Raw genomic sequence first — 22,584 nt, 5'->3', positions numbered from 1 at the left:
TCGTACTACACAAGTTCGTTGGATCGGTGTCTAGCAACCACCATCCTGATCATTCAGCCTACCTTCCTCCTCGCTGGCTGGCAGGTGCCTTTCAAGCCGACCGTAGAAAGAGGTACGCAGTCTATTTCTCCCTATCTAACTCACTCTGTCCTTTCCCGAGAAGAAAAGAAAAGAAAAAAAGGAAAAGAGCAAAGCAAAAGAAAAAGAAAGGAAAAAGAAAAAAAGAAAAAGAAAGAAAAAAGAAAAAAGAAAAAAGAAAAAAAAAAAAAAAAAAGAGGCCCCCCCACACGTCCAACTAACCACCTGCTATATAGCTCCTCCGCGAAACCCTAGGCATCCACACCTGCGACCGCCGCTCCCCAACATCCTACATCCTCTCCACCTACCCAACCTACACCCTCGAACCGCATTTCGCCCCCACCGACCCCCTCTGGACACCTGACCTGCGTGAGTCGAATGCAGCGCGCGTGGTGCGGCTGCGCAACTTGCTCGATGATGTCGTGCGGGGGGTGTGGGGGCAGGGTGTGGAGTTTGTGTCGCTGACGGCGCACTCGGGGGCGATTACGTCGTTATTGGAAGTGGTGGGGCATAGGGAGTTTCCGGTGGGGATCGGGGGGGTTCTGCCGGCTTTTGTTAGGGTGGTGAGGAAGGGGGGTGCGGGGGCTAAGGGAGGGGAGGGGGAGGAGTCCAGGAGGGCGCCAGAGTGTTGGGAAGGGATTTTGAGGAATTGAGGGGGTGGTGTGGGTGAGTTTTTATGATGTTATGAGGGGTGTTTTTTTTTTTTTTTTTTACAACTGTTCTCCAATGAAGAGAGATATAGATAGAAGATATGCATAGATTATGGTAATCTGTATATCTTGAAGTTGATATGTAGCTATAAGTGAAATGCGAAAATAGGGGAGAAAGTAGGTCATGATCAACTCAATCGTTGAAACCCAGCCCCTGGTTCTGTCCTACGTATATATATATATATATATATGCCTTTAGTGGGTAATAGCATAGCAATCATACCTAAAATGGATTAGATGGGCATTAAAAATTACATTGATACTTGAAGCAAGAGAGGGAGGGCCACATAGAGATAGCTGGAAGTGAGTTTGCGCAACATATGAAACACTGTTCATTTAATCAAAAGATGTAGAGTAAGTATTTATAAGAATTTGGGAAATTAAAAAAGAAGAAAAAGTTGAGAGACAAATCTTTGTCATATGCAGACTGACAAGGAAGTCGGCAAGAAAGCATTCAATGATTGATTCAGAGTTAATTCATTCAAATATAATAAAAAGAAATCATAATCAACAAACTTACGCATCACAAACACTGTCACTGCTGCATATTAAATATACATATATATGCGTGTGCGCATCAAAGAGATGAAGAGCTTTCCAGTATCATACTGATCATAACCCTGCCACCCAAAACGAATACAGGTAAATGACGCAAATAGATAAATAAAAATAATAAAAATAATAAAAATAAAAAGAGAATCACCCGATCAATCATCCGGATCAGGTATCAACTCATACCCCCCTTCAGTCGGCAAGACACGAGCAGCAATGTAAACGGACAAGGCGCATAAGAGAGCTAGACACCAGCTAACCGTGCAGAGGATGAAGGAGTCATCGAGGCGGAAACCGAGGTAGAAATGGTCGTCGTTGTCGTGGAGGTATGACTGCAAGTACGCACATCAGCATCAATTTCTTTTCCCAAAAGAATAAATATCCCTTGATTGAAGATGAAAAAAAGAAAACGAAAAAGAAGAAGAAGAAGAAGAAGAAGAAGAAGAAGAAGCTCACCGCCACCGCCATCCCTGAGCACTGCACAAGCCCCACCAGCACCAAAAACAACGTCAGAATCCTCCAGCCGCTCTCGCGTATTTGCTTCCCGCCGGACAGGATGATTATGTAGGTGATCAGGGTCATGCCTTCGAGGAGGACGGCGAAGGACATCAGGAAGCCAATTGTACGCCACATGGAACAGAAGCGGCGGTCGGTGCCGGTGCAGTCGTCGTATTGTGGGAAGCGGGAGCAGGTTGTTTGGTATGAGGCGGGGGCGAAGTTGGGAGTCGGGCTCGGGGTTGGGACTGGGACTGGGTTGCTTATGCAGCGAACGTGGAGGCCGTAGGTTATTGCAATTGACTGAGTGGTTGGGGGTGGGAGGTTAGTGATGGAGGGAGAGCGAGAGTTGTAGTTGGGGGGGGAGGGGGGGGGGGGAGGGGTTGTTGGAACGTACGGTGCCTCTTTGAAAACTTATCCATCGTGGTAGGATTATGGACGATATCGTTAGGACGGAGGCTGGAGGAGGGGGGTTAGATAACTGTTAACAATGTGGTCATGGGAGAAACCGGAAGAAATGGAAGGAGAAAAGAAGAGTACCGGTCAGAAATACAAAGAGAGTTGCGGCGTAGACGATGGTTTTGGTGACGAAGCCGGTGTAGTTCCTCCCGCTGCGAGGGACGAGATGAATGTCCATGGTTTCTTTCGGTGACAGCGACGACGACGAGAGAGATAGCGGCAGTGGCAGCGGTAGGGATATATCAAAATTTTCTCCCTTCAATGAGTGAAGGATAGAGTAACAGCAAGGCCTCTGGACAATCACGACAATCACGACCGGCGGGTTGTTCGACACGCTTTACGAATGGAGCGGGGAGAAAAAGAATATTTTGTCCCCGATAGACGGGGAGATGCCGATGGCAGAGGTTAGCTGCAGCCTGTGGCCTGTGGCCCGTAGGTAATGTTAGATAATATATTCAGAGATAGACAAGGAGATGCGGGTAAGGATGCAAGTTGGAAGTTGAAGTTGAGGAGGGATGAGGTCCCGCCAATGCGCCCCCGGCTGTGACCTGGACCCTCGTCATATTTACCGCAGAAGATAAGTACCGGCAACTATATTGACGCCTAAACTAAGTAAGTAGCCCCTTGGCTGACTAAGCGATAATAGTTGAAGAGGTAGAGCATAGTAAAAAGAACAGCTTGATATTCACATTATTCTCTTCCACCAGTCTACATGACATGCAGATCAGAGATGATAATTACTGTATGTTACCGGGCGATACATAGTTATTACTCGCCAACATGGCCATCATACATACATCCTCGGCCAACTCCCCAAGAACGATCGATACACGGCACACCGTGGCACCTGCGCGAGGAATGAAGATGCGGAAACTGACCTTTATGATATTACTGAGCCCTGGTAGTAGTACTCAGCCTGTCTTCTGTCCTCTCTCTCTTGGCGAAGTGCTCAATGACGGATTATATGGTCGAGCGTAAACTAGGATTTGGTGGCTTCTCCACTGTCTGTCCGGATGGCTTTACAGCCTCCAGAGGAAAGGGGATGAAGCTCTCAAAGTGATGTCTTTGTGTGGAGGATGGGAAGCCAATGAAATGCGAATGCAGGATTAGATTATTCAGGATGTGCTGGATACCTCTCATCCAGTGACATAGTCGACAACCTTTCAACTGTTCAGGAAAGACAGCTCTCAGCAGTACGTGCCCATGTGTGTCCTCACATTCCTAGAATGACGCCCATGGGTACTCACATGTCCGTTGAAAAGCAGTCATTACAGGCACTGGAAAGCTTACACGCAGCCCGAATCATCCGCCGCGACTGGTCCACCCTTCTTCTCTTCTTCTTCTCATACCATCAGTTGAGCTTTGTAAAAGAAGTAGTTGTCGGGCCTGATAACATTCCAGACATGTTACCCACTGACAAGTCAGTTCATAACAGCCTTGACAAAGATAAACCACAGAGCAAGACAACTTCTTTAAACCCAGGGGGGTATTTCAGCTACCCAGGCTCAGCCAACGATTAACATGAAAAATGAAAAGGAAAAGAAAATCTGAAAACTCAGACTGATATTTAGTCCACTACTCTACTTACCATTCTCATCTTCTCTTTTCTGAAATTATTTTCAAACTCGGTAATTTACTTGTCAATATTTTACGAGTTTCAACTCTTCGATCATTTGGCCGAACATGGCATATCGTTAAAGCTTGATATATTATTCTCGATTATCTACGAACAACATGGGTTAACTCTTACGTTGGGGTTAACTTTTTGGTGAAGGCTTCTTATTCCTACACAATTCTCAAGGGAACAAAGACGAGAAAGGGAGCGTCATTCGGCATATCCTCCCATATTGTATGGATATCAGTTATATCATGGATATCATGTATCGTCCTATCGTCGCATCAAAAGCGAGAAAGACGCATGAAACAAGCCTATATTTCTATATATATATCAATATCAATCCTGAGATTGCGCATATCCATCTTATCTATCTCCTCGGGCCCAACCTGTCCGTCAGTGAGAAGATACCCCTCCTTATTTCTGAACCAACCTGTTGATCTCAGCCCTTCTCAAGCAAGAAACTGCTTATCAATGAGAAAATATGAGCATTCTCTGGACCCTCCTTGTTTCCATTTTTCGTATACTTATCTTGGCCAAGGTAAGCACGAAATCGCCCATTATCGATCCTCTGCTCTCTATACTCTTCAAGCTTCAGTCAGATCCACTTTCCCTGAATATATAACTTTCAAGTGCACTCTCCTCCATACCTGGGCCCTGGTATACCCATGGAACTCCCACTTCCGTGCAGCACACTTCTTCCACACATTCTCAGACACACAGGTACATGGCGCAAGAGGAAAAGAAGCACATGTCAGTGATGCAAATGCAGATGCAGATATACATTCACTGCTGTATTTTCTTTTGACGTCCAGTTAGAAGAGATGTTTGATGAAGTTGTGAGCTGTGAAATAGAAAGAAGACAGCATAAGAGATTAGAAAGAGATGATCAGATGAGTTGAGTGGTGAATTATGAACGGGGTGTTTGAGGTTCAAGTATAGCGGTCAGCCTCAGGAAAACACCTCTGAGATGCTGGAGAGAGAAAGAGAGCAGCACACTTGGGAGTCAGCGACTGTTCTGATGAGAGCGACCAGTTCGAATATTTTACCGACCTCATCCCTTGTCTGGTAATTAGGACCTAATGATGTTAGTTAATGACGAATGCTCAGCCCTTAATAGTCCTGCCCATCCGTCTGCTGCGGTTCTCAACTCGATCCTCAGCATTCCCGCATCCCAGGTGGCCCGTAATGAGGAGCAGTTTCCACAGGAGATAGCTCGGCGTAGTCTACATTATGTCCATCATACCCTTCATTGGCAAGAAAGCTATCCGGAGTTGCCGGTGTATCCGCAGGCCAACAGACCACAAGCAACGGGCCGATTCCGGCGGTCTTTCACTCCCTTCTTCCCATTATCCACCTTCAACGTTAGCATCAGCCTTATCCGTTTCTTCTTCTTCTTCTTCTTCTTCTTCTTCTATGGCCCTCGAGAACGATTGCTCTACATTTGCAGACTGTACAGCTCTGCACACCTATCCTCGGGACAGTTTTCAGTCGAGACACCAAAGATGCAGACCCGTCACTCTCCCAGAGAAACCCAGTGCGCCGGAGCGTTAGTGCGCTAGTTGGTTGTCAGTTAACACCGCGCGAATGACGTCAAGAGCATGCCCACAAACTCCCGCCCGGAAAACAAGAAGGTTAGTGATCAGGAAAGCATAGTTGATGAAGAAACTCGCGATCTCTATTAGTAATTTAATAGTTTAGTTATTGGTTAACTCGAGGTTTGGTTTATGAGAAAGCCTTTCAGGCAAAACCAGCAACTTAGCATCATCAACCGTAACTACCCAATGGTTAACTAACTTAACGGAGTCCATACGATCCGATCAACCAGTTAAGGACATTCAACGTACCGCAAAACCCAGATCCCATCACATCACATCATCACCTCATCGACACATCCCATATTCATTCCACCGCCAACCAGCAACTAGTGACCAACCAGCAACGCAGCTAGTAACTGCATGGTAACAAAAAAATATAAAATGAAATAAAATAAAAAAATAAAATAAAAAATAAAATAAAAAAAAAATCGCAGCCATGCCCGCTCAAGGCCGAAATCCGAATGCAATTTCCCGCCCTCCTGTATCCCCACATGAAGCAAAAAAGAACGCACATAACCCGCGTCTCGTCCTCTCGTTGCTCTCCCGTGCTCGGGTGCGCCTCTGAGACATAAGATAACTTTAACCAAGTGCCGAAGTCTCTTCAGCCCAACCGTCCCCCCTTTCCCTCTCAAGTCTGCCAAGGATGCGGTTACCCGGACCGGTTCCGAAGCAGAGTTGAATGGGTGTCAGATAAGTTGGGGCATCTTGGTTGCCAGTCCGAGGCGCGTTGCCTTTTTGCGGAAACATTGCCTAGGTTTAAGGGTTGGTTGAGAGGGATAGATTTTTTTTTTTTTTTGGCAGGGTTGGGGAGATTTGGGTTTGTGTTTGGCATTTGCATGTGCCAGCTGGTTCAGAGCAATCCCAGGATTGTATAGTATGTAGTTCCTGAGGAGAGGAGAGAAACCTGCTGCGGGATTTTATGATCTCATCGAGCATAGGTAGGTTAGTGCGTCAAACCGGGTTAACTAACGGGTTAACTAACTGCAGAGCAATCTCTTCTTTTGTTGTTGAAGGGACGGCGGGAGACCGTGTGGTTAATTTAACTTTGATGGATGGTTAAATGGGAAGAGAGTTACTGAACATTGAAGGAGAAAAGTCAGACTTGAGAGGAATAAGAGAAAAAGAAAATAAAAGAAGAAGAAAGAAAAGAAGAACAAGAGGTTCCGAATACTTCCAGAGCTTGATTAGTTAACTACGTTAATTATTTATTCCCTTTGCCGCCGTAGCCGATGTAAAATGGAAAGATGTAACTACCTCGCTCGAGCCGAGGGACAATTGCAAGACGGGAGGAGGATCCTGCTGCCCTTCAACCCCAGGGTCTAGAGTTCAATCGTTCAACCAGTGTAACTGATCGACGCGGGAATATACTCTCTGTCTGGACCAGGGAGTGAAATGAATGAAAAAGAAAAGAAAGGGGTAGAAAAGGAGGTTTGAGCACAGGGAGCAGGGTACTATTCCGCCAGCGTTTGGGTTTTCTTTGTTTCACTGTGGGTTCTTAACACCTGCCAGGGCATCCGGGGGCCGGTGCTGGGTGCGCACAGAGCAGCGTGTGATGGGGGGAAAGGCAGATAGATCATCAGCGAAATTTTAATTAGGTGAATCCGTAGCTAATTAGCTAGTTACAGGCTTTACGTATGTATGTGTTTTGGGAAAGGCATTGCGGACTTCTGGTATGGAACGAATTCGTCGAAAACGGCCCCAAGGTGTCGTAGATAGTATAGATATGCATAAATTTATTTGCCTTTTCAATTTTTGCCTTGCATCGGGGGGAAGAAGTCGAGCAAGTTGGGGGCAGTTGGACGGAAAATTCTGCCGTTGAGACCAGATCCAGGCCAGTCCAGCCCAGCCCAACCGCCAGAACCGTGGCTCTGGAATGCAGTAGGCGTGGAAGGTTTCTCTGCATAGAGAGTGTGCTGGAGCGGTACATGCATCCATTCCATCCCTTGTTGTTTCCATGCGTGCAATGACTCGAGGAAGCACAACGACTGACTGTTGCTCGATAAATATCAGGATCTGGGCCCGAACGACGTTAGACGGAGGAAACGCCACGATCAACCACCAACCACGCACGATACTTCCACCCACCGCTGCCCGCTTGGTGCCACGGCCGTTTCTGCCAGATCTTGATCTGATGACATTTTCCACCTCGTCAAAATTCGGACGTTGACCTCACCGCCCAACGATCTCAATCCCTCCTCCGTCTGCTCCTGTATTCCGACACCTGAACAATATCCGTCGCCTCTCTTCTTATGCTCCATCTTCATCCACCCCATCTCTTGCCGTCTCTCTCTCCTCTCCCTTTCCCCCGTACATAACCCCCATTCCCAAGTTGATGGTTTGCCTTAGCGCTCTCCCACTGCTTCTCCGGCCGCCTCGACCTCGACGTCACTCTCAGCCCGGTCCCTTTCACCAACCAGCCAGCCTCCCCCCACTAGACCGCCCTGAACTACCACTCACCCCTAGCTCGCCCTCTCTAGTTCCCTCACAGAGGCACCCTATCTAGCCCGTCCGCTCTGTCATCATCCCGTTGAATCCTTCGTTACTCCTCTCCCGCCGCCAGCCTGTCTGTCTGTACATGTTCCATCACATCTCCCCGCGACACTCGGGAAACTATTACGGGGGCCCAAAAGGAGAGTCAATCGATTAATTCGTACTTCATATTTCCCCCCTTCATCGCTTCGCAGATTCGCAGAAGGGCAAATAAAGGTGGTTTCGAGGAGGCACCGGTGATACGTATAAAAACGACGCTGCAGAAGGAATGGAATTGGAGAGCAGCCGAGAGCTCGCTGTTCGCCCTCCTACCTATTGATTCGACTTCCAGGGATATATATTCACCTTCCTGCTATTAACTCACTGCTACAGCAACCCTTCTCCGCACCCGTGGGTTCAGCCGGTAGTTTTATTAGTGACGATCGCATCGGTCTCTGCATCTTGTTGCGACCCCATGGTTCTGGTGGTGGAGGAAGTTGAAGCTTCCCTAGCTAGCTAGGTTTCCCCCCGATACATCAACCCCCCAAGGTTCCTGTGCAACGTTTCAAAAAGAAAACAAAAACAAAAAAAATAAAAATAAAATAAAAAAATAAAAATAAAAATAAAAAAGAAAAAAAAAAATTTACAAACCTCTCTTTCTTCCTCCATTGTACTGTACTTCCGCATGCCGATGGACAGAAGGATGGATATTTTCTCGCTGTTGTCGCCGCAGGACTCGCCCTCGGGCAAGTCCAGTCCTGCTCCTCCGGCTCCCCCCAAACCCACCTCTTCTTGCTCTGGTCGCAATTCCACCCCGACTCCCACCCCCGTATCTGATACGACCTCCTCTTCCTCCCCACATCAGAATTTCCACAAGCCCCGGTCGAGCTCCGCCAGGCCCGGGATGATATCCTCCTTGATCAACCAAGTCCGCAACAACCCTCAACTACGCGACACGTCTCCACAGGACATCGGCCAGGGCTCTGGGACTGGCACTCCTCCCTCGAACGAACAACAACAGCAGCAGCAGCAGCAACAACAACAACAACAACAACAGCCACCTGCCCGACAAACACCGACACCTGGAATAGATGCCTTAGCGGATCTTGCATCCATGCAGCGCCCCCAGCCACACCGGGCAAACCCTTCGATGATCAGGAATACCAGCACAGAAATCCCCGAGAGCCAGATGTTCCCATCTCCCCTCAATCCGAAAGTCAACCCTGTCCCACGCAACCCGAATCCCGCCACCCCTCGGTCCCATTACGATGGGTCTGATGTATTCAGGGAATCTGGCAGAAGGGACTTTTGCAGCTCCTCACTGACCCCGAAAAACCAGCAGATGGCCTCAGAATTATACACGCATATCCAGCAGAATCGCCATGCCTACGAGTCGCGCGTGAAATTCATCCGTTTGCTCCACCAGGGTTTCGTGGAGCACGTCTACCCACCCTCCTCACCTGATTCCCGCGGAGATCCACACACCTACGACGTCCTACAGGACCTGCGTGCCGCGCGGGAGGAACTCGATAGCCTATTCGCCATCGGAGAGGATCTGTGGGCCGAATGGATACAGGATGAGAGTGTGCTGGCACGAACGGTGGATGAGCAGATCGGCGTGATGAAGCTGTGTAGCCGCTCCGTCGATGAGGAGTACGGCAGCACGAAACTGTGGATCATCTACGGCGAGTGGATGCTGTATCTCTACAATTCCGTTTCGCAGCCGGGAGAGGACGCGGCCTCCTGCAAATGGTCGGAGGAGGAGAGATTGGCGGCGCAGACGGCGTTTACGTGGCAGTCCGTCGTAGACGTCTGGTCGAATGCGGCGGAGGCTACGAACTGGAGAATTAACGATAGCCATCTGGTTTGGGATCGGTATTTGGAACTTGTCGTGCAAGATGTCGAAAAGCAGCCGTCGCCGGAGAAATTGGGACATGTGAGGGAGTTATTTGTCAAGAGGCTTCAGGTGCCACATTCGACTTGGGACCAAACGTTCCAAATGTTCTCCAACTTCATCTCTACATATGACAACAACCACTACGAGGAGGCAATGGTCGACATGACGAACAGAGCCGCCCATGCAAAAGCACTTTGGAACGCGCGAGAGGAGCGGGAGGCTGAGCTCCGCCGCGCCGTCGAGGCCGGTGATAGCGCTACAGAATGGAGCCTGTTCGTCGCATATATCGAATGGGAACTTTCCCAGAACCGACGAAAGGGCAAGTTCAGCTTCGACCTCGTCTGCGCTCTGTACCAACGCGCCGTCCTCCGCTTCCCCACCGACGTCACTTTCTGGGAAGACTATATAATGTTCCTGGTCGAAGAGTCCATGAACCAGCGCGGCCGGCACAACGCCTACATCCCCAACCTCCCCTCCCTCGAGCGTGCAACTCGCCACTGCCCCTGGTCCGGCTCCCTCTGGTCCCAACACATTCTCAGCGCCGAACGGGCAGGGCGCTCCTTCACGCAGATCGCAGATGTAAAACATAAAGCCACGCGCACGGGCTTGCTGGACACGGGTGGTGTGGACGAGGTGATCAAAGTACATACGACATGGTGCAGTTACCTGCGCCGGCGCGCGTTCCAACCAGACTCGACAGATGAAGACCTCGACGTTGCTGAAGTGGGAATCCGCTCCGCGATAGAAAGTATACAAGAGCTGGGCGAGCGTCACAACAACACCGACAACAAGACCAAAAATAACAATGACAAATCCTCCACCCCTCCACCGCCCAACGACCCTCTCTTCCGTCTCGAACGGATCTACATTCGCTACCTCTCCGAAAGCGGTAGCTGGGACAGCGCGCGAGAAACCTTCAAATCCCTCGCAACCCGCCATGGTCACAGCTACGAATTCTGGCTCCTGTATTACACCTGGGAACTACTGTGCTGGAGCAAATTTACGCAATCAGACGGCAGCGCTAGCGCTTCGAGGCGCACGCCGAACCCGTCCCTGGCGACAGCGGTGTTGAAACAAGCGCTGCAGAGGAACGATTTGGATTGGCCTGAGAAGATTATGGCGGTATATATCGATCATTGCGAGCATTATGAGGATGCGGATGAGCTGCAGCTTGCTGTTGTGAGGGTTCGGAGGGCGATGAAGGTGGTTACGAGGAGAAGGGAGGAGGAGGCGGTTAAATTGCAACAGCAGCAGCAGCAAGAGCAAACGGTGGCAACGGCGGTGATGGGTGAGGGAGATGTGGATAATGAGATAACTTCTGGGGGCGGGAAGAGGAAGTGGACGAAAGAAATGGAGGTTGATGATGGAGGTGTGAATGGGTCTGCGAATAAGAAGGCGAAGGCAAGGGAGGCAGAGGTGGAGATGGAGATGGATATGACGGGTGGGAATTTGTTGGCGCCTGCTTTGAAGCGGGATCGGGAGAATGCGACGGTGATTGTCAAGCGGTTGCCGCCTGGTGTGACGGAGATGAGGGTGAGGCAGTTTTTTAGAGATGTAAGTTTTCTTTTCTTCCCCTACCCTGTTCCCCTTATCTAATGCCATTGTGATGATAATATACTACACTACAATAATGGCATATATATACCCTCCCCTCACCTAACATCTATGCTTAGTGCGGCAAAATAAACTCCCTAAGCTTCATCCCTTCCAATTCTCAATCTCAGTCGCAAAGACAGACGAAATCAAAATCCACAACCGCCAGCGCACCGGATCACCCAACCGCCATAATCGAGTTTAATACCCACGAAGACGCCCTAGCCGCACAAACGCGCAACCACAAGCAACTGGACGACTACTCCATCTCCGTCAACCTGCTTACAGAATCAACGCTATTCGTCACCAATTTCCCTCCAGCGGCTGATGAAGCGTATGTTCGCGATCTTTTCGCTCCGGTAAACCATCAATCACCACCTGCTTCATGTTCTTGCTTTGACATTCGTTTTCTTTACATGCAACCTTGTTGTCCTGTTGGTGTAGGGAAATGAAATGACAAGCTGACGATTGTTTTCCCGTTGGTGTATCGCAGTACGGTGAAATCCTGGGCATCCGGTTCCCTTCTCTCAAATACAACACGCACAGACGGTTTTGCTATGTCCAGTTCCAGTCTCCCCATTCTGCTCATGCAGCGGTCGATGGGTTGAATGGGCACATTCAGCACATACCGCAACAGCAGCACATCCCTGGTTCTGTTTCCGCACAACATGCCACTACCACCACCTCCTCCTCCCCCTCCGCTGCAGCCGGCGGGTCAACAACTGAGCTAGCGCTCGTCGTCAAAATATCTGACCCGCGCAAGCGCCAGGATAGGACGGGACCGATGGTCGAGGGGCGGGAGGTGCATGTGTCGAATTTGGATTGGAAGGTTGGAGAGGAGGAATTGCGGGAATTGTTTGAGGGCTGTGTTGGGGCGGGAGGGGTTGAGGGGGTGAGGATTCCGCGGAAGGCGAATGGGGGGAGTAAGGGGTTTGGTTTTGTGGTGTTTAGGGATAAGGTAGGTTTACTATTATTATTATTATTATTATTATTACTTTTTTATGATTATGCTTGACGATTTGCCTGGCATGAGCTTGTGTCTGCGTGTGTGTGTGTGTGTGTGTGATAAAAACTAATGTGTGAGATGATCGATATAGGAATCAGCGGAAAAAGCCCTCTCCCTAAACGACCAACCGTTTCACTCCCGCCCCTTACATGTCCACATCTCGACCACAACCGGCCCCAAACGAACCGCAACCACAATCCTATCGCACGTAATAACCCGCTCCCCATCCCCCTCCACCACCGCTGCCGATGCCGCCAACGGCACCTCCCCCACAAAATCAACAACAACCACAACGCACCCCAAAACCCGCCAATCCCCCCGCACCCTGACTCTCCACAACATCCCCGACACCCTAAATGACAGCCGCATCCACTCCCTCGTGTCCCCCTACGGGCCGCTCGTCAAGATCATCCTGCGACCGGAGAAACAGCTCGCCATTGCCGAGTTCGTGGATGTTGGTGATGCGGGGCGTGCGGCTTTGGGGTTGGAGGGGATGGAGATTGGGGGGGGGAAGAGGATAAGTGTTTCTGTTGGAGATGAGAAGGAGGTTGGGAAGGGTATGGGGAAGGGGAAGGGGTTGATGATGCAGCCTGCGACGATGATTAGGAGGCCTGGGCAGCCTGGTGTTGGTGCTGGTGGGAGGGGGGGGAGAAAGGGGGGCTTGGGGGTTAAGAGAGGTGGGGGTGCGGCTGCAGCTGCAGCTGCACCGGTGCAGGGGCAGGGAAAGAAGAGCAATGAGGATTTCCGGGCTATGGTTTTGTCTGGGAAGACGAATGGAGAGGGACAGCGGCAAGAGGAGTAACGGCGTCTGTGAAAGGCAGGGCGGAGACAGAGAGAAGGAAGGAGAAAATAGCATTAATAAATTGAAGGTACGGGGGCCGTGGATGGTTGGGTGGGCGGGTGTTTTTGCACTTGCGATTATTTTTCCTTGCCTTTGGGGTGTCTATCTTGTTTTATTTGGTTGCTGAATTTTCCTTGCCCGCTTACTCCCCCCACCTTTTCATTTCCCATTTCATAGTTATACCATCATCATCATCATCATCATCATCATCATCATCATCTTGTTTTATATCTTGCATTTCCATTCTCCCTTCCCTCATCACCCAGATGAACTACACATATTACCATATTAATGCAAAGAATTTAATGTTAATTTCCTGGCGGAACGTTGGGCTTATACGCTTGCTTGTTCCTCCGTATGTTTCCCCGTATGTTCGCTCTTTACCCAAATTCAGTCCCCGTGACTCCCGGCCCCGGAGCCTCGGCACGCCACTTCCGGTCCGCATTCAGACTAGCGCCTCCTCTCGTTTTCAACCTCAACCTTCGAACTTCTGGCGAAGGAAATGGATGACACGGAGGACAGACACAAATTGATAGACCTATTAAACGGCACCAATTCAATTTGGACTCGCTGCCGTCAGGGCCAGTTGAGAAGCGCAGCAGCCCCCACAATGGCCGCTGTCTGTGCTGCCTTCACTTCCCGGCAGCTGACTCGGACAGGTGCGCTGCACCCCATTAACCTGGTCCTGGGCAAGCAAAAAAGATGTCAGCTAACCTATATACACAGCCAAACCACGACTCCCAGCAACCATATACAGACGAGCATTCTCCTCAAGCCCCTTCCTCCTCGATTCCCCCATCTTCCCTCAGCCCTCCACCTCCAAAAACAAACACCTGAAAGTCTCCCAGCCCGCCGCTCCCAAAATCTCCCGTGGCTCCCTGGCCCCAGGCTCCATCTTCGCCGATGAAGACGAAATAGTCCCCAGCCCCCACGTGTCCATCGATTCCCGCAAGCCACAGCGCCGGGACCACACCGCCAAAGGCACAGAAGCCCTAACCCAAACCTACGCCAAGCCCACCGAACCAAAAATGCAACACGTCCCCCTCAGCGAGCGGGACGCGGACAGCCTCTCCCGCGCCCTCGTGCCCTTCCCCAACCGGCGCGCCCGCTGGGAACGCAAGATGGTAATTCGCTCGATAAAGCGGCGCGGCCGGCTGACGCGGCGCGAGGTCATAGCGCGCACAGAGCGCGAGTCGCTGAGCAAGAGCCATTTCTTCAAGACGAGCGTGAAGAAGCTGATGATGGTTGCGCGGCAGATTGCGGGAAAGAATATCGACGAGGCCATTCTGCAGATGCGGTTTAGTGCCAAGAAGGTGGCGAAGGATGTCAAGGCGCATCTTGAGCAGGCTAGAGATGAGGCCATCGTTGTGCACGGGATGGGCTTGGGGAAGTGTCAGGCGCCTGCTGCGGGCATTGAGAGTGTGGCTGCGGAAAGTGGAAGCGGAGGCGCCGCTTCCTCCTTCTCCTCTTCCTCTTCCTCTTCCTCCTCCACACCCATCACCATCATCCTCAAAAACGGTCAGCGCAAGACCATCACGGACCGCACGGCGATCTACATCGCGCAGGCGTGGGTGGGTCGAGGCACGTTCGGTCGCGAGCTGGATCATCGGGCGCGCGGCAGGATTGATATCCTGAAGCTGCCGCATACGAGTTTGACGGTTGTGCTGAAGGAGGAGAAGAGTCGGATTCGCGAGTGGGAGGAGAGGAGGGCTAAGGCGGAGAGGAAGCGTAGGAGCGAGTTGAGGGTTTCGTTGCCCGATCGGAAGATTTATGGGCAGAGGCAGTATTATAGTTGGTAGGGGACGAGGGGTTTTTTTTTTTTTTTTTTTTTGGGGGGGGGGGTAGGGGGAAGTAAACTGTGTATGAAAGTTCATCTACAAGATTTCATTTTTTGTATTAAGATTTGGGTTCGTAACTGGGGCCCTCAGGCATAAGTAAATTCTCTCTTTTTGAAATTTGTTTAATTACCTAATTTTCGTCTCTTCTGCACCCGCTTTTGAGTAGTTTCTTCTCAAGGACTCTCAATGCCAATGGAGCGCAAAACTCAACATAGCGAAAATCCTAGTAGAATTGATTGATACTGTGTGTTCCATTGTGATATTTTCCGTGCCCAAATCTAGCCAGTTTTCAGAGTTTTGGATGATAATTTATTAGAAAGCAAACTCAGCGCACTTATTCGAATCGTTAAAGACTAACAAGTTGCGACTACAGGTATAATATCATCCAATCCTTTACCTAATCACTCAACAAACGCCCGCGTGGCTTAGTGGTAAAGCGTATCACTAGTAATGATAAGATCCTCAGTTCGATTCTGAGTGTGGGCAAAATTCAAGTTTCGTTGATTTTTATTTTCTTTTTGGGCCCGGTTTTAGCTTAGAAGAGGCTTAGGAAAAGGGTCTCGGTCTGGCTCGGTAAGGGAAAGGTCACCGAATCCCGGAACATCGCCAGGAAGTCGGGCTTAAAAATATTCGGAGGAGCGTGCCTGCGGCGTTGTTGTGTTTCGTGACAAAGCCTTTTTTTTAAATCCTCGCTGGATGTGAAAATAGGTCTTTTCGCGAGATTGGCGGGACGTTCACGAATGAAATCCAGAGCGCTGCGGAGGGTTTTTTTTTTTTTTTTTTTTTTTTTTTTTATCTTTTTTTTTCGCCCCATGACCCCGCCCATATGTAATGGTTAACGGCGATTAAAAGGATAAGGGAGAAATGGTTTGATATAATTTTAGGGTCGGGAATCTGCTAAACGGTGGTGTATTGACCGAGATGGTATTGAAACATGGCGCAACAAAGCTGGAGGCATGATGCTATTTTATGTTGAAGATAGCCCGCCGGTGAACTTATCTGGCAGATGTGATGGGCAGTAAGATACGGCGTGGAATGGACAACATGTTTTTTCTTTTCGGAAAGAAAGAAAAGAATAGAAAGAAATTGGGCGGCAAATACAACATGGGAAAGGGGAGCGGTCACGGAAGAGGTCCTCTAAGCGCCCAGTCACAGCCTGATAATTACAATGGGTTGATGAGCGCAACTACATAGTATAGAGAGGGCAGGGGATAAATAATAAACATGATAAAGCAAAGGGTAACGAAAAGTTCCCAGCCCGCACGACAGGGTTGACCCAACTGGAGCATGGCGAGGTCAAAGGAACTCCTCCTTATCCTGAAACGGCCAACCTCGTTGTATCTTGTCAAACTCGACCGGATCAGCATTTTCCAAAAGCCGCTCTTTCAGCTCCCGGTTCTGCATTGCCGCTTGCTCATAAACCTCTGTCTTCACCCAGCCATTGTCGCTCATTCCACCTATCCCTTCTCGCCAGCAGTTGATCAGGCCTGTAAAGTCAAAAAATATGGGCTCATGAGCTTCTTGCTCTTTCACCTCGGCCGCCGTAAAAGTTATAGGGCAAGTCTCCCAGCTACGTTCCTGGAGCAAAGCCCACCATTCGCACATCTGGATAAGAGCGCCTCGTAAGGATATCAGGCTGCCATTCCATTGACGGCCGGCATAATCCACCAGTTGTTTGCGTGGCTCAAGTAATGAATTAGCGCAAGCAATCATATGAATATGGTTTTTCGCGCGATTGAACACGTCATAAAAATAGTACAGGTATCGTCGCCGGAGTAATTCGTCAACCTGGGCCTTCGATTCGGGATCCAGTGACTCATATCCATCTGGTGGTTGAGGGGCACCAGGTGTTGGTGGCGGCGTGCCGTCGGGGCTTTTGAATAGGCGTGGATGGCCGGAAGCTAGCAATCGAGGTACAATCACCGTATGCTGCCAGTCAATGATCCCACTGATTTTAAACGTTTCTGGGGATATGAAGACATCGCTGGGTGTAAGATCTTTGTCATTGTAAGCATCCGGAACTTCTAAAGTCCTAAAAAGAGAGAAAGAAAGAAAAGCCCACATCATGCATACCTGGATGGCGCAGCGTTGGTGAATTGCCAGGGTGTCTGGTGTCCCTTGGCAAGAGAAAAGGAGACATTGAGATATATTTTTCAAGCAAAGCGCAATATGCGCCAGGGTAAACCATTCCCGGTTGAATTTTGTTGAAAGGAAAGTCTCCCTCAAGCGGCTTTCCGTACCGGTAGGTCCATTCTAGTTCACGTTTCCCGATGGCTGCAAGATATTCATGCGGGTTACGCCCTAGGATAGTTGGCAGGTCAGCTTACATCCCAGGAGCATCGACTGTTTCAAAGGAGTGGTTTCCTTTACATGGTCCGCGATCCACTTGCATCTCGGCCCGTTTGCCATGCCAAAACCTGTAATCCACGGTCGGCCCAATGCAGAAGATGTCAGAATCTCCCAATGGATCTTTAACCCCATGGACGTAGAGGTTCGACTGCAATTTGGGAGGAATATTCTTCTTGAAATATATGCTTCCGTATGAGCCGAAGGGAATGTTGAAGAGTATCCTCTCCACTTCGACGATCTGTATAGCCACAGTGGTTTGCTCTTGTCTCGTCAAGTTGTACCATTTGGTGTCCAGGCCAACGCCAGAAACATAGTCCATGACGATATACTCGGTCCCGACTTCGTTATCGGCCACCGATGACCAGCCATAGACCTTGGGAACGGGAACACCTTTTGTGCGAAGAAATGAGAGGGTTGCAACCTCGCTGGCGGTGGCAAACTGTTTGGGGAGCGAGTTGTGGAAGGGGATTTTGACAATAACCTGAAGGCCATCATCTAGAGCCAGGAGGAAAACCCGATTGAAACGGCCCTCTGCAAGCTTCGCGAGGCTGGTCACCCTGGACCGACCTGTATGTTTGCAGACTGCTTCTTTGAGTGCTGCGACATTGAATACAACATATCTTTCCGCCAGACGCTTTGTTTCGTTGTAGATGAATCGCCCCGACGTGTAAGAGAAGAGGGTTTGACGAACATTTGAATCCGCTGGCCCAGACAGATCATTAGCGAAACTCATGAGCTGGAAATTGGGATCTTTATTCCAAGGTCTAACCCATTATGGTTCGAGTGTCAACGCTAGATATGCTCAGGCGCGCGGTTTGCAGGAGGGGGAGAGGAGTAGGAGGAGGAGGAGCGAGAGGGAGCAGACAGGATGCCGTGCACCCGGCCTGATCAAGGCATCAAAGGGAAGAAATGCGACAAGCGGGCCGCTTCTCCTGGGATCCAAAATACTTGATATTGAGCGTTGAAAGACCACAGGACCGCATCAACAGATATTTTTTTCATTGATCCATGGATAAGACGGCGGACTGGTTAGCCCAGTCTCCACAGGCACGTCGAGTTTAATTTCATTGCGTAACTAACCAGTTGTGGTCAAGTTGTGAATCTTCCGTCAATTTTCCTCCATTTTGTATGGGTGCTCACGGTTGTTTTGTTCCAACTGCGGGGCTGCCCCGCAGGTGCTAAAAAGAAGCACCCTAACGCTTTTGGCTGGGAATATCCATTCAGCAGTTGGGCACCAACGCATGTTGCAGCCAAAAGTCCAGCCTCTGGAGCCCCATATTCGATAGGTAGTTTGGGTCAACTCGTCAATGTGGCTGCGATGCTTCCAGAGTTGCTTACGAAAGTCAACTCTAACTGGGCTCTTCACTGCTGCAGTAGGTCGATCCAGAACATTCAAATATTCCAACCAACCAATGACCAACTGCGTCACGGAGAATCTGCTGAGTTAATAACGCTGTGGGCAGCCTGGCAAAATCGGAGGGACATGGAGGCAGAAATGAGAGAGAAAATGTAGCACGTAATTGTGTGTCTAGCATCGACCTCAGTCGCTGTGTGCGCAGCTGCTGAAAATGACTGGAGTCAAGACATTCAATTGAGGAGGAGTTAATGAAACCAATCACCTAGTCAATCGGGCTTTTGCCATCTGAAGTATTTCACATAAAGTCGAGCAACAATTATATAGAGAAAGCAGTGGATTACATCAAGAACTATCTGTTGCGCTGAGAGCATGGACGAGAGCAGCATGTCCAACAACAACAACCCCCACACACTGCGCAATCCCGGGCTACATCTGTATGGTCTCTTCCTCGCTTTTTCTCGCTTTCTCTTTTGCGTCTCATTTGCAACTCTTAATTCGCCTGCTTTTTCCTTTGCCAGAATAGCCGCACTGTCCGTAGCCATATGACACCATTTCACTAGCTGATTCAGAACATAAATTGAAGGACTGGGTGAACTCTGCTTATGGTGCTAGGTATTTTCGAGGCCTTCAATCTGCTGCTCCAATTGGCGTACATTACGTGGTATGGCAGTGGCCCGGGAGGCGTGGGAGTTACGAGAAGTCCCTCGAGGGGTGCGGGCACGCGTCGGAGTATTAAGACGTGAGATAACTTGCTCTGGGTCGTACGGGACCAGTCCTGCAGCTCTGAAACTGCTCTTGATGTTGTTCTCGTTTAGAGCCTGCTCATGAGCCACAGGATATATGGTCAAAAACTCCTCCTGGTCAATGTGGCTGATTCCAAGCCGCATTTGCTCTTCCACCTGTTGTTCGTACGCCTTCTTTAGCAGTGGAAAGCATCCAACATCCACCGGCTGCACCAGATGGGATGAATGTGGTGGCATATAGAGAGCAATGATGTTGTTCTCCATGCAGAACCAATCAAATGCAACTGAGAAATGTTTTCCATATCCATTCAGAATCAAGACTCGATATTTGCCTTTAGTACGGGGTAGAGTCTCCTTGTTAAACACCTCTTTCAGCCAGAACAGTCCCAGCTTATCATTTGTCCAGCCATTGTCACTGACTTCAATCACCCAGTCATGTGGGAGCTTCCCTGTCGCACTCCAAGAGGACCGACGCTCCTTTCCCTTGAGGATAATCATCGTACGAAGAGCCCAGCCAGTGGCATTGATTCCTGCCACAACAGTCGCCCATTCTAGATTTCCAGGCTGTATAAGCTTCGCATGGTCGACTACCTCCGATCCAGTCACCATTCTAGCTGCCCCAATTTCCCCGATCTGAAATACCGCCTCATCAAAGTTGTATATATCGTCTGGAAGAACCCCATGCTCCTCAACGTGGTTTCGTACGAGCTTACACCAATCACGGATAATCTGGGGATTTTCACGAAGAGCCCGCTGGCGACCATACGAGCGCAAGGGCTTGGATTTTAATATAGGACGGTTATTAATGGATCGTCCATCCCGGGATTCACCAACAAGAGATGAAGTAGCAGAAGCATCACGGCCGGTAAGACGACTGGCTGTTTCCCGTTCGGCAGTCACCAGGGGAGGCTGGACACGTTCATCCATAGAATCGCTGGGCAAGGGCTGACTCTTCAGGTAAAGTTCCAAGGTCTTAAGTTAACTCTCTCTTGTTGTGCAGAGTAGGAAAAGGAGTGCTGTACGAGCTGGCAGCTTCTATAACACTTCGAGATTTGACCTCCCGTTGAATGCGTGAATAGCTGAAAGAATCTTCTTGCCTTCCTGGCTGGAAGCTCCGGTGAGGCCCTGACGAAGATATCTCGTGGATGAGAATGCAAAGAGGCAAACGGGTCGAAGGAAAAGCAGCCCGATTCAAGTAGTTATTTCGGTGGGGCTGAAAACTGGCGAAACGCGTCGGCGCCCGACACGTGATTCCATGTAACTAACATCATGATCGAACATCATCTCACACAGACGGCCTTCTGGCTTCAATTCACAGAGTACGGGGGTGGTGAGTCTAGCAGCGCCAGCAGCTGTGGCTCCTCGATGCTTCTAGTCCTCTCCACTTCGAACGGAGCAACTAGTTAGTTAACTAGTTACGGGGTCCATGTCTTCTCAATGCGTAACTAATGAATGCTGCGCGGAACACCCTCCCTCCATCGAGCTGTTGAGCATCGGTAAAATACATGATTCAGCAATCCTTTCATGGGATGCTGCCCCCAGAGAAGCAAATAGCCTTGGAGGGGAAGAGGGGATTCCAGGCCCCTGGATTCACCCCGTTATGTTCAGGGGGCGCCGTCGTCGCTGTTCCCGATGGGCATAAGCTGTAGGCTATCTCACCACGCTCGACGTTTCAGTGATCCTAGGCCTTTGGCATCGCTATGCCCCCCCCCTAGTAAAAACGGGATTCCACAGTGGTCGTCCAAATTCGGCTTCATGGAACCCTTTTTTGGGAAGATCTGTCATTTCCCTCAGAGATTGATTGACCATGCTTATTATGTATGGCTGGGTGGAACCAGCTCTATCTACTCTTGAATGCGACTATGCAGAAGCGCACATCAGGTTGAATGACCACCTACATGTGACGGTTACATAACGGCGGCCTGTTAAATCCCATGGGGTAATTTTCTGATTATTTTGGACAATTGCGCCACCGTCGGTTAACTCTATTCTGATGAGGCCTTTTGGAAAGATCATCGTGTTGCTGTTGTCATTTTGGGTATTCGTTATCAACGACTTCAAATTCCGGAAACTCTTCCCTGGATCGCCAATGCTTTGCAAGCAAGCACTGTCCCCAAACATCTCAATATGTACACCTTCGTCATACAAATTCACACCTCTTCTGTCACTCCTCTCCAAGACTCCCAGCCTCAAAGCTTCTCAAATTCATGCTCCTTGCCCTCCTCCCTAGCCTTTGTAGCCCGACTAAACTTCCCCGTCTCCAGCTCCCTCCTTCCCTCCCTCGCAATCGCCTCGTTCTTCCTTGCGCCTTCGTCATCCTTCATCGCGCGGTCAACAGCTGCATTCACACTGGCGCGGATAGATTCACCGACACCCTATATTAGTGTTTTAAAACACGAGCGTTAGCTTATACTCTTTCATTCTTTGGGGCACGTTGGTTTAGGCTGGTGAATCTTTTTCTCTTTCTTTTCTTTTCTTTTCTTTTTAGAGAGGTCCCTCTACATACGTGGATACCAGCAAGCGCGGATTTGATCCCGTGGCCGACGCCTGTGGATTGTTTGGGAACAGTTTCTGTGGTCTCTGGTGCGCCTGCTGGGGCTCCCGTGGGAACCGCCGTTGATGTTGGGGCTGCTGTGGCTCCTGCTTTCGCTCCCGTTGTCGGCCCTTCTGTGGCCCCTGCTGTTTGCAACTCTCTTTGCTCCTCTCTTTGCGCCTCTCTTCGCGCCCCTCTTTGCGCAGCTGTTGGCCAGGATGTGGCCCCTGCTGTCGCTTCTTCGCTCGACATCGTCGACATCCCGCCTACTGGTCCTTGTCGAGGAGGGATTGGAGGGGCAGATTCCGTTGCGGGAGCTCCGGTGTGCGGTTGGTTGAGCAGCGTGTCATCCAGGGTGCTGGGTTGTTGTTGGGTTGCGGTTGCGGTTGCGGTTGACGTTGACGTTGAGGTTGTTGTGGGGAGGTTGTGTGTATATTGCGACATGGTTATT

General features: G+C 49.9%; 9 protein-coding genes and 1 non-coding gene across 10 annotated transcripts in view; 6 read left to right on the top strand and 4 right to left on the bottom strand.

Moving 5' to 3' along the window:
• Positions 1 to 731, top strand: part of PADG_12122 (uncharacterized protein) — a gene marked incomplete at both ends in the record, with an annotated part of 1,514 nt that extends 783 nt beyond the window's left edge. The window contains one exon of the mRNA XM_010763677.1: positions 315 to 731. Within this exon, the coding sequence (XP_010761979.1) occupies positions 315 to 731 (417 nt within the window). The remainder of the gene's footprint in view (positions 1 to 314) is intronic.
• A 764-nt stretch (positions 732 to 1,495) lies between these two features.
• Positions 1,496 to 2,472, bottom strand: PADG_06453 (uncharacterized protein; the record flags this gene model as incomplete). The annotated part of the gene is made up of 4 exons (XM_010763591.1): positions 1,496 to 1,672; positions 1,797 to 2,138; positions 2,233 to 2,294; positions 2,376 to 2,472. 4 exons carry the CDS (start codon positions 2,470 to 2,472, stop codon positions 1,496 to 1,498), a joined length of 678 nt encoding a protein of 225 aa, XP_010761893.1.
• A 602-nt stretch (positions 2,473 to 3,074) lies between these two features.
• Positions 3,075 to 3,814, top strand: PADG_12121 (uncharacterized protein; the record flags this gene model as incomplete). Its single annotated transcript, XM_010763676.1, has 2 exons — positions 3,075 to 3,268; positions 3,439 to 3,814. The coding sequence occupies 2 exons, from the start codon at positions 3,075 to 3,077 to the stop codon at positions 3,812 to 3,814; spliced, it is 570 nt and encodes a 189-aa protein (XP_010761978.1).
• A 2,129-nt stretch (positions 3,815 to 5,943) lies between these two features.
• On the top strand, positions 5,944 to 6,278 carry PADG_06452 (uncharacterized protein; the record flags this gene model as incomplete). Its single annotated transcript, XM_010763447.1, has 2 exons — positions 5,944 to 6,060; positions 6,096 to 6,278. 2 exons carry the CDS (start codon positions 5,944 to 5,946, stop codon positions 6,276 to 6,278), a joined length of 300 nt encoding a protein of 99 aa, XP_010761749.1.
• A 974-nt stretch (positions 6,279 to 7,252) lies between these two features.
• PADG_12120 (uncharacterized protein) lies at positions 7,253 to 7,765 on the bottom strand (the record flags this gene model as incomplete). Its single annotated transcript, XM_010763675.1, has 2 exons — positions 7,253 to 7,496; positions 7,578 to 7,765. The coding sequence occupies 2 exons, from the start codon at positions 7,763 to 7,765 to the stop codon at positions 7,253 to 7,255; spliced, it is 432 nt and encodes a 143-aa protein (XP_010761977.1).
• An 896-nt stretch (positions 7,766 to 8,661) lies between these two features.
• On the top strand, positions 8,662 to 13,274 carry PADG_06451 (U6 snRNP complex subunit PRP24; the record flags this gene model as incomplete). The annotated part of the gene is made up of 5 exons (XM_010763446.1): positions 8,662 to 11,427; positions 11,547 to 11,596; positions 11,636 to 11,825; positions 11,960 to 12,424; positions 12,564 to 13,274. 5 exons carry the CDS (start codon positions 8,662 to 8,664, stop codon positions 13,272 to 13,274), a joined length of 4,182 nt encoding a protein of 1,393 aa, XP_010761748.1.
• Positions 13,275 to 13,923: 649 nt separating this feature from the next.
• Positions 13,924 to 15,112, top strand: PADG_06450 (uncharacterized protein; the record flags this gene model as incomplete). Its single annotated transcript, XM_010763590.1, has 2 exons — positions 13,924 to 13,972; positions 14,040 to 15,112. 2 exons carry the CDS (start codon positions 13,924 to 13,926, stop codon positions 15,110 to 15,112), a joined length of 1,122 nt encoding a protein of 373 aa, XP_010761892.1.
• A 453-nt stretch (positions 15,113 to 15,565) lies between these two features.
• PADG_12119 lies at positions 15,566 to 15,637 on the top strand. The gene has a single exon. It is a non-coding gene; the product is annotated as a tRNA-Thr (tRNA).
• Positions 15,638 to 16,447: 810 nt separating this feature from the next.
• PADG_06449 (uncharacterized protein) lies at positions 16,448 to 18,233 on the bottom strand (the record flags this gene model as incomplete). The annotated part of the gene is made up of 3 exons (XM_010763445.1): positions 16,448 to 17,148; positions 17,225 to 17,452; positions 17,522 to 18,233. 3 exons carry the CDS (start codon positions 18,231 to 18,233, stop codon positions 16,448 to 16,450), a joined length of 1,641 nt encoding a protein of 546 aa, XP_010761747.1.
• A 3,556-nt stretch (positions 18,234 to 21,789) lies between these two features.
• On the bottom strand, positions 21,790 to 22,577 carry PADG_06448 (uncharacterized protein; the record flags this gene model as incomplete). Its single annotated transcript, XM_010763589.1, has 2 exons — positions 21,790 to 21,975; positions 22,107 to 22,577. The coding sequence occupies 2 exons, from the start codon at positions 22,575 to 22,577 to the stop codon at positions 21,790 to 21,792; spliced, it is 657 nt and encodes a 218-aa protein (XP_010761891.1).
• Between the last annotated feature and the right edge of the window lie 7 nt (positions 22,578 to 22,584).

The sequence above is a fragment of the Paracoccidioides brasiliensis genome (assembly GCF_000150735.1).
Source record: "Paracoccidioides brasiliensis Pb18 unplaced genomic scaffold supercont2.8, whole genome shotgun sequence".
Taxonomy (NCBI): Eukaryota; Fungi; Ascomycota; class Eurotiomycetes; order Onygenales; family Ajellomycetaceae; genus Paracoccidioides; species Paracoccidioides brasiliensis.
Note: the sequence above shows the minus strand (reverse complement) of the source record. Positions and strands in the feature narration are given on the sequence as shown.